The sequence below is a fragment of the Somniosus microcephalus genome, chromosome 4 (genome assembly GCF_052327205.1).
Source record: "Somniosus microcephalus isolate GS21.2 chromosome 4, FLI_Smic_1.0, whole genome shotgun sequence".
NCBI classification, from domain to species: domain Eukaryota; kingdom Metazoa; phylum Chordata; class Chondrichthyes; order Squaliformes; family Somniosidae; genus Somniosus; species Somniosus microcephalus.
Window position 1 is genome coordinate 98,149,027 of NC_140990.1, and position 14,332 is coordinate 98,163,358.

Consider the following 14,332-nt stretch of genomic DNA (forward strand, 5'->3'; position numbering starts at 1 on the left):
ACTGAGCAATGTCTGTGCTGCCATGCCACCTCCAGACCCTCACAGTGTAGGCGCGCCCCCACCCCACCAGAGCCTTTGTTCAATTTAAAATGGATTTTTTATTTTCATTCAGTTTGTTTGTGCACGGTGGTGGGGAGAGAAGGGGGGGAGGAAATTAATCTAGTGTTAAATTTTTTTTTAAAATCACTGCAGCCCAGTTAATTCAGCAAACCAGCAGCCTTTCATTGTGTGCGTTTGAGCGTCGGTCCAACCTAACTTGACCGCGGGGCCGGCGGGTGGGTGGGCGTGGCCGTCTGGGCGGCGTGATCGACGTTAGCAATGGACCAATAGCAGCAGAGAGAAGGGATGGCCCCGGCCAATCGCAGCGCGGTCAAGGGCGGGACACTTCTTCACTCCCCCCCACACCAACCACCCAGCAAGTTAGGTGGATCCGGGAGCCTGTGTCTCATTGTTCAGTGAGGCTTGGAGCTGGAGGCTGAGCTGTGATTTTTCTTTGCAGCCCAGCCTTTCAATATTTTTTTTTTAAAAACCTTGAATTAAATCGAGAGGGAACTAGTGAAGGAAACTTTCCGATTAAGCAGATTTTGTGTGGTTTTTTGTTTGTTTGGAGGAGACATTTCAACATTTGTGAGTAAAAATGCATCATTATAGGGGATCCTGGGCTTCATAAATAGAGGCAGAGAGTACAAAAGCATGGTAGTTCTGATGAACCTTTATAAAACACTGGTATGGCCTCAACTGGAGTATTGTGTCCAATTCTGGGCACCGCACTTTAGGAAGGATGCGAAGGCCTCGGAGAGGCTGCAGAAAAGATTTGAGAATGATTCCAGGGATGAGGGACTTCAGTTACGTGGAGAAGCTGGGGTTGTTCTCCTTGGAGCAGAGAAGATTGAGAGGAGATTTGATAGAGGTGCTCAAAATCATGAGGGGTCTAAACAGAGTAGATAGAGAGAAACTGTTCCCATTGGCGGAAGGGTCGAGAACCAGAGGACACAGATTCAAGGTGATTGGCGGAAGGACCAAAGGCGACATGAGGAAAAACTTTTTTACGCAGCGAGTGGTTCGGATCTGGAATTCACTGCCTGAAAGGGTGGTGGAGGCAGATTCAATCACGGCTTTCAAAAGGGAATTGGATAAGTACCTGAAGGAAAAAAAAATTGCAGGGCTACGGAGAAAGGGCGGGGGAGTGGGACTAGCTGAAGTGCTCTTGCAGCGAGTTGGCACGGGCTCGACGGGCTGAATGGCCTCCTGTGCTGTAACGATTCTATGATTTTGATTTTGCAAGGACTTTTTATTAATAGTTTCAGGGCACTGGCAATGTCAGGCAGTTTTACTCTGTGTCCCTTTAATTAGAAACACACAGACAAAAGCCAGTGGGTGACAGGTATTTAAAGGGACACTATGCAGCTTGTCGGGGGGGGGGCGGTTTGTATTTAAAGGGACACTGTATGCAGCTTGTCGGGAGGGGGGGTGGTGTTTGTATTTAATGGGACGCTGATGGTGATCTTTACTGTGTTTGCAGACAGGTGCCGATATCCCTCATGTTAGCAGTACATCTCTTCCATTCTTGGTGTAATGGCCGCAAATCTGTACAAAACGTTTGTTAGGCCACAGCTGGAGTACTGTGTGCAGTTCTGGTCGCCACACTATAGGAAGGATGTGATTGCATTGGAGAGGGTGCAGAGGAGATTCACCAGGATGTTACCTGGGCTGGAGCGCTTCAGATATGACGAGAGACAGGACAGGCTGGGGTTGTTTTTCTCAGAGCAGAGAAGGCTGAGGGGGGGACCTGATTGAGGTGTAGAAAATTATGAGGAGCATAGATAGGGTAGATAGGAACTTTTCCCCTTAGTAGAGGGGTCAATAACCAGGGGGCATAGTTTCAAGGTAAGGGGCAGGAGGTTTAGAGGGGATTTGAGGAAAAACTTTTTCACCCAGAGGGTGGTTGGAATCTGGAACTCACTGCCTGAAAGGGTGGTAGAGGCAGGAACCCTCACAACATTCAAGAAGCATTTAGATGAGCACTTGAAACGCCATAGCATACAAGGCTACGGACCAAGTGCTGGAAAATGGGATTAGAATAGACAGGGCTTGATGGCCGGCGCGGACACGATGGGCCGAAGGGCCTCTTTCTGTGCTGTATAACTCTATGACTTTATACCTATAACCTTCCTAGGTCGCAGACCAGCCATGATCTAATTGAATGGCAGAACAGGCTTGAGGGGCTGAATAGCCTCCTCCTCTTCCTATGTTTTTTTTTATTCGTTCATGGGATGTGGGCGTCGCTGGCAAGACCAGCATTTATTGCCCATCCCTAATTGGCCTTGCTGAAGGTCCTAGGTCGATGCCGGGTAGTCCGTCCAGTTTTATTTTGATTGGTTTAGTACAACTGAGGGCAGTTAAGAGTCAACCACATTGCTGTCACATATCGGCCAGACCGGGTAAGGCCGGCAGATTTCCTTCCCTAAAGGACATTAGTGAACCAGATGGGTTTTTCAGACAATCCGGTAGTTTCATGGTTATCATTACTGATACCAGCTTTTTATTCCAGATTTATTTAATTAATTGAATTTAAATTCCCCAGCTGTCGTGGGATTTGAACTCGGATCTCTGAATCATTAGTCCAGGCCTCTGGATTACTAGTCCAGTAACATAACCACTATGCTACTGTACCCCTAAATGATTGCTACAATTTCTGCTTTTTAAATCCATTTGACTCCTGTCTTTCATTTTTGATCATGTCAAAATTTGAGAGAAACCTCATAAAGTGGCAGTAACTTTTATTTTGAAAATCTTACCTATCTCCTCCCCCTCCTCCGCACTCTCGCCCTTAAAAAAACACTGGATCAGAGAGCAGAAAGATCCCAGCTTATCTCCGGAGCCACTGCTGCCTGATCTGATCGTAATCAGGGCCGCAGTTGGCGTCATGCTGCAGGTTTCCTCCCCCTGATTGCTGTCCATCTATCCTGCTGAGGAAGATTGTGTGTGTGAGTCTCGGGTGAGGACAGAATCGAATTTAACTGTGAGGCCTGCCACTGCTGAGCAGCCTGTTATAATCATTTGGTGAGGGGACAATAAGGTAATCAGCGATAGGAAGAGGAGGAGGCCATTCAGCCCCTCGAGCCTGTTCCGCCATTCAATTAGATCATTGCTGATCTGTATTTTAACTCCAGCTACCCACCTTGGTTCCATATCGCTTGATACCCTCACCTAACGAAAATCTATCGATCGCAGTCTTGAAAACTCCAACTGACCCCCAGTGTCCACAGCCTTTTTGGGGGGAGAACGTTCCAGATATCCACTACCCTTTGTGTGAAGAAGTGCTTCCTGAATGCACTCGTAAATGGCTCTAATTTTGAGATTATGTATGCCCTCTTGTTCTGGATTCCCCCCACCCAGCAACAGTTCAAGAGAGAATTGGAGGAAAAGGAGGAGAGAAGACGATGAATCTTGATTTCACGCAGTAAGAATACAGTGAACGTTTAAAATTCTGAAGGGGATTGACAGGGTAGATACAGGGGGGTGTTTCCCCTGGCTGGGGAGTCCAGAACCAGGGGTCACAGTCTCATAGAAACTTAGAAGATAGGAGCAGGAGTAGGCCATTCGGCCCCTCAAGCCTGTTCCGCCATTCAATGAGATCATGGCTGATCATCCAAATTCAGTACCCTGTCCCTGCTTTCTCCCCATATCCCTTGATCCCTTTAGCCTCAAGAAATCTATCTAACTCCTTCTTGAATATATTTAATGAATTGGCCTCAACTGCCTTCTGTGGCAGAGAATTCCACAGGTTCACCACTCTCTGGGTGAAGAAATTCCTCCTCATCTCTGTCCTAAATGGCTTACCCCTTTATCCTTAGACTGTGACCCCTGGTTCTGGACTCCCCGACCATCGGGAACATCCTTCCTGCATCTAGTCTGTCTAGTCCTGTTTGTTGTATCCGTGTGTTAATGGAGACACGGAATGCAGGAGTTGGTTTCACAGGTGTTTACTGAACAAAGTCTGGAGGTGAACTAACAGATACAAGACACTAGACAGGCTTATATAGCCCAGGGGGCACGGTGGCATAGTGGTTAGCACTGTTGCCTCACAGCGCCAGGGACCCGGGTTCAAATCTGGCCTCGGGCGACTGTCTGTGTGGAGTTTGCACATTCTCCCTGTGTCTGCGTGGGTTTCCTCCGGGTGCTCCGGTTTCCTCCCACAGTCCAAAGATGTGCGGGTTAGGTTGATTTGGCTATGATAAATTGACCCTTAGTGTGAGGGGATTAAATACGTGGGGTTACAGGGATAGGGTGGGATATGTGTCGGTGCAGACTCGATGGGCCGAAATGGCCTCTATCTGCACTGTAGATTCTGTGATTCTGTGAGTGGCCACTACCGGCATTACAGTACACAGGGGCTCTTAAAGGCACATACACCACAATTCCTCCCCTTTTAGACAACCAGTACATAACATTTTAAGTAATCATTAATTAACATGTTTACAAGAACAATAATCTACACATTTGCTGCAGTTAATCAATTATAAGTCAATCTCTCTGGAGGCTTCCTGACTCGGTCCGGATAACGCCTCGGTGGTGTAGTAGTTTTCGGTGGTGTAGTAGGTTCTTTTGGCAAGGTCGATTGGGCTTGAATGCCAGTGTCGGGTTCATCTGGTTCCAGTATCACCGGATCGGAGGTAGATACTATGGGTATCTCTGCTTCATCATTAGGCGTATAGAGTTGTGGTGTAGGTTGTCCCTTTTCAGATGACTCTATGATCTGGTCAGCATGGCGCCTTATTATGCTTTCTCCAATGTCCACGGTATACATCAGCGGTCCAAGTCGTGTGCAAGTAGTTCCAGGCTGCCATTTCTCGGTACGGTAGTCCCGGGCCAAAACTTGTTGACCTATCTGGAAGGTTCTAGTTGGCCTTTCATTCATGCCTTGAAATTGCCGGTTCTCTACGTCCCTTCTGATGTTTGGCTTGATCAAATCCAGCTGGCATCTTAGGCTTCTATTGAAAAACATCATGGCGGGAGTTTGGTTTGTAACCACATGTGTTGCATTCCTGTATGCAAACAAGAAGTTATCTACCTTATGCTGTAGATTTATGTCTTCATTACCCATGGCCTTTATGGCCTTCTTGAAGGTCTGGACAAACCTTTCAGCCAATCCATTGGTGGCGGGATGGTATGGGGCGGATGTGTAGTGCTTAACCCCATTGTTTTTTTAAGAACTTCCTGAATTCTTCGGACACAAATTGCGGTCCATTATCAGAACAGATCTGTTCAGGCAGCCCATTCCTGGCAAATATGGTCCTTAATACTGTGATGGTTTTTTCCGTAGTGGTGGAGGACATCTTTATTACCTCCGGCCACTTGGAGTGTGCATCAACCGCGATTAAGAACATTGAGTCCATAAATGGACCAGCAAAGTCGATGTGTACCCTTTGCCATGGAGATGAGGGCCACTCCCATGGATGTAGAGGGGCTTGTGGTGGGGCGTTTTGGACCTTCTGGCATCCTAGACAGCCCTTGGTCATTTCTTCGATGTCTCCATCGATACCTGGCCACCACACAAACGCTCTGGCTAGGTTCTTCATTTTCACTCCACCCAGATGCCACTCGTGAAGCTCCTTTAGCACTTTATCCTGGAGTTTGGGTGGAATCACCACTCTGGATCCACACATCAAGGTTCCTCGGCACACTGACAGCTGTTCTCTTCTTTGCGAGAATGCTGGCAACAGTGGTTCACCATGTGCTGGCCATCCCTTCACCGTTAAATCGTAGACTCGTGAGAGAGTCGGATCATTTCTCGTTTCCTTTTCAATGGTAGAATTTGTTACTGGTAGACATTCCACTATGGTTGAGTGGAACATCTCCACTGGGTCCACTGTAGGTGCCTCTTCTACCATTGGCAACGGTAGACGCGATAAACCGTCAGCATTTCCATGCTGTTTTGATCCTTTGTATTCTATGTCATATTGGTGTGCCCCTAGGAAAAGGGACCACCTCTGTAGCCTTTGCGCTGTCATAATGGGAACACCCTTTTTAGGGTTGAATATGGAGACGAGGGGTTGATGGTCAGTCAACAAGGTAAATTTTTGTCCGTGTAGGTAATGGTTGAATTTCTTCACTCCCCATACCAGGCTGAATGCTTCCCTGTCGATCTGGGCATAGTTACGCTCAGCTGAGTTCAATGAGCGTGACGCAAAAGCTATCGGCCGCTCCGAGCCATCAGGGAATCTATGCGATAATACCGCTCCTACGCCATAAGGGGATGCATCGCACGCCAGTCTGATTGGCAGTGATGGGTTGTAATGAGCCAAAACTTCCTTGGACATGATCAAGCCTTTGCATTTATGGAAGGCACGTTTACAGTCTTCGCTCCATTTCCAATTTACTCCCGTTTGTAGCAGTTCGTTAAGAGGGTGCAGAACAGTTGACAAGTTCGGTAAAAATTTATGATAGTAATTTATCAATCCCAGGAACGACCTTAATTGTGAGACATTTTCAGGTGCTGGGGCTTTTATGACCGCTTCAATTTTTTCAGGTGACTTATGCAACCCTTCTTCGTTAATTATGTGGCCACAATATGATATTTGTTTCTGGAAAAATTCGCACTTGGGGCGATTTGCTCGTAGGCCCTGTTCGCTCAGCCTAGTGAGCACCTGCTCCAAATTGGCAAGGTGCTCGTTGTCGTTTTCTCCTGTTACAAGGATGTCGTCTAGGTAGCATTGAGTCCCTGGAATCCCTTGGAGGACTTGCTCCATAGCTCTTTGCCAGATAGCTGGAGCTGATGCTACTCCGAAAACCAGTCGATTGTACTGGTACAGGCCTTTGCGTGTGTTTATCGTGAGATACTTTTTAGAGGCCTCCTCAACCTCCATCTGTAGATATGCCTGTGCCAAGTCAATTTTGGTGAAACGTTTCCCTCCGGATAGTGAGGCGAAAATATCTTCTATCCTCGGAAGAGGATACTGTACCGTGTGAAGGACCGGGTTTACAGTCACCTTGAAGTCCCCACAGATGCGAATTTTTCTCTGTTCTTCAGCTTTATCATTATTCAACGTTTTCTTCAACGTTTTCTTCATGACCGGGACGATGGGTGTTGCCCACTCGCTCCAATCTATCTTGGATAACAAGCCTGCCTTTTCCAAATTCTCCAGCTCTGCCTCGACTGCTGGACGAATTGCGTATGGCACCGGCCTTGCCTTAAAAAACTTGGGAATTGCCGCATCTTCCACTTTTATTGAGGCGGTGACGCCTTTCAAGGTTCCTAGTTCCTGTTGAAACATTTCTTTGGCGTTGGCCAAGATGTCTTTTAATCGTTCAGGTATGACGTCATCATCATTTTTTTTTCTTACTGGTCACCGTCAGTGCCTGAATGGAGTGCCAGTCTAAACGTATCTTCCTGATCCATTGACGTCCCAACAGCGGTGGACCACCATCTTGCAGAACGTATAAATACAACTTCTGTATTTCCTTGCCGTTGTATACAACAGGCACCCTTATTTTCCCTCTGGGGTATACTTTCTGCCCCGTATATGTTTTCAAGATAATGGATGTGTCTTTCAAAGGTATATGCGGAAATAGCCGCTTGTAACCCCGTCGACTTATGACGGTCAGAGCTGATCCTGTATCCAGCTCCATTTTAACTGGGGACCTGCTATCGTGAGGGTAACCCAAATGGTCTGGTAATCTTCTTTGGCAATTACATTATGTAATTTGAGACAGCTTAGTCTCTTGTTTCCGGAGTCGCTATCGCTCTTCTGGTCTTCGGAGCTACTGTCCGTCATCATTTGTACCTTTCTGTACTTTTCCTTATTGACCTTTTTACTGTCAGCGGATTTCTTTCCAGATCTGCATACAAGTGCAATGTGTCCCATCTTTCCGCATTGCCTGCATGCTTTGTCCTTGAACCAGCAGTCCCTCTGGTCATGGGTGGATCTGCCGCAGCGATAACATCTCTCGAAACCCTGTGTCATTCCATGGGTGCCGAAGTCCTGTGGCTTTTGCTGTATCTCTGCAGCTCCTCTTGCTGCTGCTTCGTATGATACAGCCACACTGAAAGCCTTGTCCACTGTTAAATCTTTCTCAGAAAGTAGCCTTTTCTGTGTTCCTTCACTTAGGAGACCGCAGACGAATTTGTCTCGAAGAGAATCTGCCAGTCCTGCCCCAAATTGGCAGTGCTTTGACAGCTTTCTTAATTCGGTGAGGTAATCAGCGTTACTTTCATTCTTGTGCTGATTCCTCCTGAAGAATTTGAATCGTTCCGCTATCAGGAGCGGTGTTGGGTTTAAGTGCTCCTGTAGGGTATCAACAATCTCTTTAAAATTCTTGTCCATCGGTTTGGCTGGAGTGATTAAGTTTCGTAACAGCTCGTATGTCCTTGCGCCCATTAGATTTAGAAGTACCGATGCCTTTTTATCATCCTCTATTTCATTTGCTGTGCAATATACCTCCACTCTTTCCATATATGTGGTCCAATCCTCTACATCACTATCGAAAGCAGTAATATTGCCAGTCTTAGGCATCCTGAAAAAAATGGCGCCTCCCGCGCTTTCCTTTCTTCCCTGCCGAGAAAAAAATGGTGCCTCCCACGCTTTCCTGCCGCTGCTGACAACGCTGTTCTCCACGGTTTTTATTTATAAAGATATATTTAATAGTTGGAGACTCGTTCCCGCCGGACTCTCTGGGACTTTTCCCTCCCTCTGCTTGGTCCGAACGCCGACCTGCTTTGCAGCGCTGGCCGTCTCCCGAGTGCTCCACCCTCCGTCTCTGTTTGCCTCCGCCTTCGCTGCTCGGCCCCGCTGCAGAGCCAGCCGATCGAGCCCCAGCCCGCCGCCCAGGAAGGATTATTGCAGTACCTGCCACCAGCCCGGCTAGCTGGTGAAACCACAGTTTTTTCTTTTTTTTTTCTTCTTCAACCTTCGTCTGAGGAATCGATCTCCTTGAGGTGCTACCGAATTGCAGGTAAGTCCGTTTCCAATTCGTCGCCACTGTTGTATCCGTGTGTTAATGGAGACACGGAATGCAGGAGTTGGTTTAACAGGTGTTTATTGAACAAAGTCTGGAGGTGAACTAAAAGATACAAGACACTATACAGGCTTATATAGCCCGAGTGGCCACTACCGGCATTACAGTACACAGGGGCTCTTAAAGGCACATACACCACACTGTTAGAATTTTATAAGCTTCAATGAGATTCCCTCTCATTCTTCTAAACTCTAGCGAATATAAGCCTAATCGACCCAATCTCTCTCCATACGTCATTCCTGCCATCTCAGAATAAGGGGTCGGCCATTTAGGACTGATGAGGAGGAATTTCTTCACTCGGAGGGTGGTGAATCTTTGGAATTCTCTGCCCCAGAGGGCTGTGAATGCTCAGTCTTTGAGTATATTCAAGGCTGAGATAGGTAGATTTTTGGACTGTAGGAGAATCAAGGAATATGGGGATCGGGCGGGAAAGTGGAGTTGAGGTCTATGATCAGCCGTGATCTTATTGAATGGCGGAGCAGGCTCGAGGAGCCGAATGGGCTACTCCTATTACTTATGTTATATTCTTCTGATGAGGGAGAGTGTGTGGGGTGGGGGATTTACAGCTTTGAGGGGGTGGGGTGGGGTGGGGGGAAACAATAGGGAACGAATGTTCTACAGAAACGAGAATTGTCTGTTGTGAATGTCTATCCTGTGCTCCCACTGATAACTTTGGTAAACTAATTTTACAGGGTGTAAGAAGGGGAGGATTTGCCGATGGGGAGCTCAAACCAAATGTCCCGTGAGGATCTGACCGAGTCCCTCGAAGCGCCAGGACCTGAATCTCGCCAGCCTTTGGATACGGAAGGGGAACGAAGCGACCGCAGCGGCGCGAGACCGCACAAGTGCTCCGCCTGCGGGCGCTCCTTCAGCCGCTCGTCCAACCTGGCGCGGCACAAGTGCAACCAGGCCGAGGAGCAGCCGTACAAGTGCGAGGACTGCGGGGCGGGCTTCCAGAAACTGCCTGAGCTGGAGACCCACCGCCTGAGCCACAGCGGGGAGCGGCCCTTCTCCTGCCCCGAGTGCGGGAAGCGCTTCACCCGCTCCTCCCACCTGCTGACCCACCAGCGGGTCCACACCGGCGAACGGCCCTTCAGCTGCTCGGTCTGCGGCAAGGGCTTCAACCAGTCCTCCAACCGGCTGCGGCACCAGCGGGTCCACACCGGCGAGCGGCTCTTCACCTGCCCCCAGTGCGGGGACGGCTTCACCGACTCGTCCACCCTGCTGCGGCACCAACGCCTGCACACCGGGGAGCGGCCCTTCACCTGCTCGGTCTGCGGCAAGGGCTTCACCCGCTCCTCCCACCTGCTGACCCACCAGCGAGTCCACACCGGCGAGAGGCCGTTCACCTGCTCGGTGTGCGGCCGCAAGTTCACCCAGTCCTCCCACCTGCTGACCCACCAGCACATCCACACCGGCGAGAAGCCCTTCCGCTGCTCGGTGTGCGGCCGGGGCTTCATCCAGCTCTCCCACATGCTGACCCACCAGTTTGCTCACACCGAGGACGAGCCCGTCAAGTACCCCGACTGCGAGAAGAGCTTTAAAAGCGCCGAGGATCTGTCGCGCGATCAGGGCGTTCAGACCGGGGAGAAGCCCTGTTGAAAGCTCGGTGTTGAGTTGGGGGGGGGGCAGGGAGTCATCCAGCCTGCGGAGGCGAGCTCACACTGGGGCGAGTGTTTGAATAGGCGGTATGTGGAATATTTAAACACCCCAAACCCTGCTGAGACCACCCCAGCGAGTTTACCTGTGACTGCAAGGGCTTGGATTCTGTTATTGCTGCTGTTAATCACATCCAGGACTGAAACATGTTCATTGCTACAGCTATACAAAGCCCTGGTGAGACCACACCTGGAGTACTGTGAGCAGTTCTGGGCACCACACCTTAGGAAGGGTATATTGGCCCTGGAGGGAGTGCAGCGTAGGTTTAGCAGAATGATACCCGGACTCCTAGGGTTAAGTTACGAGGAGAGATTACAGAAACTAGGGTTGTATTCCCTGGAAGTTAGAAGGTTAAGTGATTTAATCGAAGTTTTCAAGATATTAAGGGGAACAGACAGAAACTATTTCCGCTGGTTGGGGAGTCTCGGACTAGGGGACAAAGCCTAAAAATTAGAGCCAGACCTTTCAGGAGTGAAATTAGGAAACACTTCTACACACGAAGGGTGGTAGAAGTTTGGAACTCTCTTCCGCAAATGATAGTTGATGCTCGGTCAATAAGATGGATAGCTTTTTGCTAACCAATGGTATTAAGGGATATGGGTCAAAGGCGGGTATATGGAGTTAGGTCGCAGATCAGCCATGATCTCGTTGAATGGTGGAACAGGCTCGAGGGCCTGAATGGCCTCCTCCTGTTCCTATATTCTGGGCAATTGGGGTTTGTTTCTGCTGATGTTAATAACTTTTGTTTAAAAATAAAAGTTCACTTCTGCCTTTTACACAGACAAAGGGAAACCCAGAAAGGGCTGAGTAACACACAGAAGTGGGTTACTACAACATAGGAACCTTTAAAGAGGGGGAAACCTGCTCTGATTTGTGTGAAGGCTGAGGGCAGAGTGAGGGCCCATCGGGCATCTGCTCAAGGGTGTGAGGGGGTGGTGGGGAAGAGCAGCCGTGTACAGGAAGGGAGAGGGCCTCTGTACGTGAGGGGAGGAGATGTGCACAGAGGGCGGGGAGGCAACAGGACAAGCCCTGGGGTTCCAGGGATAGGGACAGCAGACACTGAGCTTGTATCAGGGATGGAACCTGCCAGAGCAAGGTGCAGACCACCTGTAAATTATGGGATGCGAATGTGAGGGTCAGCAGAGATGGCTGATCTGTGCCTCAAATCCATTCAGTGACCGGAACAGGAGGAGGCCATTCAGCCCCTGGAGCCTGTTCCGCCATTCAGTTAGATCATGGCTGATCTGTGACTCAACTCCATTTTCCAAGCCTTTGCTCCCTATCCCGTAATGCCTAGCAAAATAATTTTGGTCCCTGTCTTGAATGCTCCAATCGACCCCAGCCTCAACAGCTTTTTGGGGGCGAGAGTTCCAGATTTCCACTCCCCTTTGTGTGAAGAAGTGCTTCCTGACATCACCCCTGAAGGGCCTGGCTCTGATTTTAAGGTCATGCCCCCTTGTTCTGGACTCCCCCCCCCCCCCCACCAGAGGAAATAGTTTCTCTCTGTCTACCCTATCGACTCCTTTAATCATCTTAAACACCTCGATTAGATCACACCTTTAATCTTCTATACTCAAGGGAATACAAGCCAAGTTTAAATCGAAGATTACTAACTTTCTGTTAACCAGATAGGGAGGGGTGAGCCCACAGAGGGATTTGAAAACAAGGATGAGAATTTTAAAATTGAGGTGTTGCCGGACTGGGAGCCAATGTAGGTCAGCGAGCACAGGGGTGATGGGTGGACAGTACTTGGTGCGAGTTAGGACACGGGGCAGTGAGCACAGGGGTGATGGGTGGACAGTACTTGGTGCGAGTTAGGACACGGGGCAGCGAGCACAGGGGTGATGGGTGGACAGTACTTGGTGCGAGTTAGGACACGGGGCAGTGAGCACAGGGGTGATGGGTGGACAGTACTTGGTGCGAGTTAGGACACGGGGCAGCCGAGTTTTGGATGAGCTCAAGTTTACGTGGAAGGAAGATGGGAGGCCGCAAAGGGGAGCGTTGGAATAGTTGAGTCTGGAGGTAAGAAAGGCATTGATGAGTGTTTCAGCAGCAGATAAGAAGAAAAGACTTGCATTTGTATAGCATGTTTCACTACCTCAGGATGTCCCAAAGCGCTTTATAGCCAATGAAGTACTTTTGAAGTGTAGTCACTGTTGTAAGGTAGGAATGATGAGCCGGGGCAGGGGCGGAGACGGGCGATGTTGTGGAGGTGGAAGTAGGTGGTCTTGGTGATGGAGAGTATATGGGGTCGGAAGCTCAGCTTGGAGTCAACTAGGACGCGGAGGTTGCGAACAGCCTGGATCAGCCTCAGACAGTCGCTGGTGGGGGGGGGGGGGCGGGGGCAGACAGGGTGGAATCGATGGTCAGAGTACGGAGTTTGTGGCTTCGGTCTTCCCAATGTTTAGAGGAAACTGATCATCCAAGACTGGATGTTGGACTGGAGGGTTCGAGAGAGAGAGAGAGAGAGAGCTGGTGTAGAGGTAGAGCTAGGTGTCGTCAGTGTACCGTGGAAGCTAACCCCCATATCTGTGGATGATGTCGCCAAGAGGCATCATGTAACCCCATGTGATTTTCCTTGTCTTCGGAAACCAGTAGAATAACACTACACTAGGCTTTAACTGCCAAATATATTTGTTAAACAAAAAAAAGTAAATAGTAGCAGTAAATTGTATTTTTTCAGTAGTTGTGAAGTGTGGTGGAAAATAATATAGTTTGCAACTGATGTGCGAAACTGTAATAAAAGTATAATTCTTAAGTAGGAATCTTTTCCTTTTCTCAGTGATTACAGAAGCCATCTGGTTTGACACTCTCGGAAAGGCTGTAGATAAGACAGACTCTCCGATTTGAAAACGACTGGCTGATAAATATATTTTTTAAGAAAGGACTGGGACCCAGTGCATTTAAATAACTTCAGTTCATTTGGAAAAAAAAGACCTGCTAATCAAAAATATATTTGAACAAATCACAGGAGATGTTTGTATTTGAATTGAATGAATGCCTTGGCTCCTCCCTCGGCACCTGACTGACAAGAAGCATTGATTCGACAATCGCTGCAACAAACGAGCTGAAACGTTCTGTGAGTGAAGTTGTTTTTCTTTAACCTGGAATGGACCATGTCAGGATTAAAGAAGGCAATACCAGGCTAAATTATATAGAATTACATAGAATATACAGCACAAAAACGGCCCAACCAGTCCATGCCAGTATTTATGCGCCACTCGAGCCTCCTCCCATCCTTCCTCATCTAACTATCAGCATAAGCCTCTATTCCTTTCTCCCTCATTTTCTTATCTAGCCACCCCTTAAATGCATCTATGTTATTCGCCTCAACCACTCCCTGTCGGAGCGAGTTCCACATTCTCACCACTCTCTGGGTAAAGAAGTTTCTCCTGAATTCCCTATTAGATTTCTTGGTGACTATCTTATATTGATAGCCTTTAGTTTCGCTCTTTCCCCCCACAAGTGGAAACATTCTCTCTGTGTCTACTCTATCAAAACCTTTCCTAATTGTAAAGGCCCAGCCTGTTCATCCTTTCCTGATAGGTATGACCTCTTTAGAATAAAGATCTTAAGACAAAAATGCTTTGTTCACACCTAAAGCTGCCCGAGCACAGTTTGCACAGCAGGGACAGAGTCACGAGGGACCCCGAGA

At 48.5% G+C, this 14,332-nt stretch overlaps 1 protein-coding gene across 2 annotated transcripts; it reads left to right on the forward strand.

Annotated features, from left to right (window-relative positions):
* The first annotated feature begins 349 nt into the window (after positions 1–349).
* On the forward strand, positions 350–13,435 carry LOC147119556 (uncharacterized). 2 transcript variants are annotated; one of them, XM_085985143.1, is made up of 2 exons: positions 350–627; positions 9,711–13,435. In XM_085985143.1, the coding sequence occupies exon 2, from the start codon at positions 9,736–9,738 to the stop codon at positions 10,618–10,620; it is 885 nt and encodes a 294-aa protein (XP_085841269.1). In that variant the 5' UTR covers positions 350–627; positions 9,711–9,735; the 3' UTR covers positions 10,621–13,435. The 2 variants fall into 2 exon arrangements, with proteins under 2 accessions (XP_085841269.1, XP_085841272.1); XM_085985146.1 differs by lacking the exon at positions 350–627 and adding an exon at positions 2,236–3,463.
* Positions 13,436–14,332: the final 897 nt, after the last annotated feature.

Excerpts from the sequence above, each read along its gene's own strand:
- LOC147119556 (XM_085985143.1), top strand. The coding sequence starts at position 9,736 with ATGGGGAGCTCAAACCAAATGTCCCGTGAGGATCTGACCGAGTCCCTC.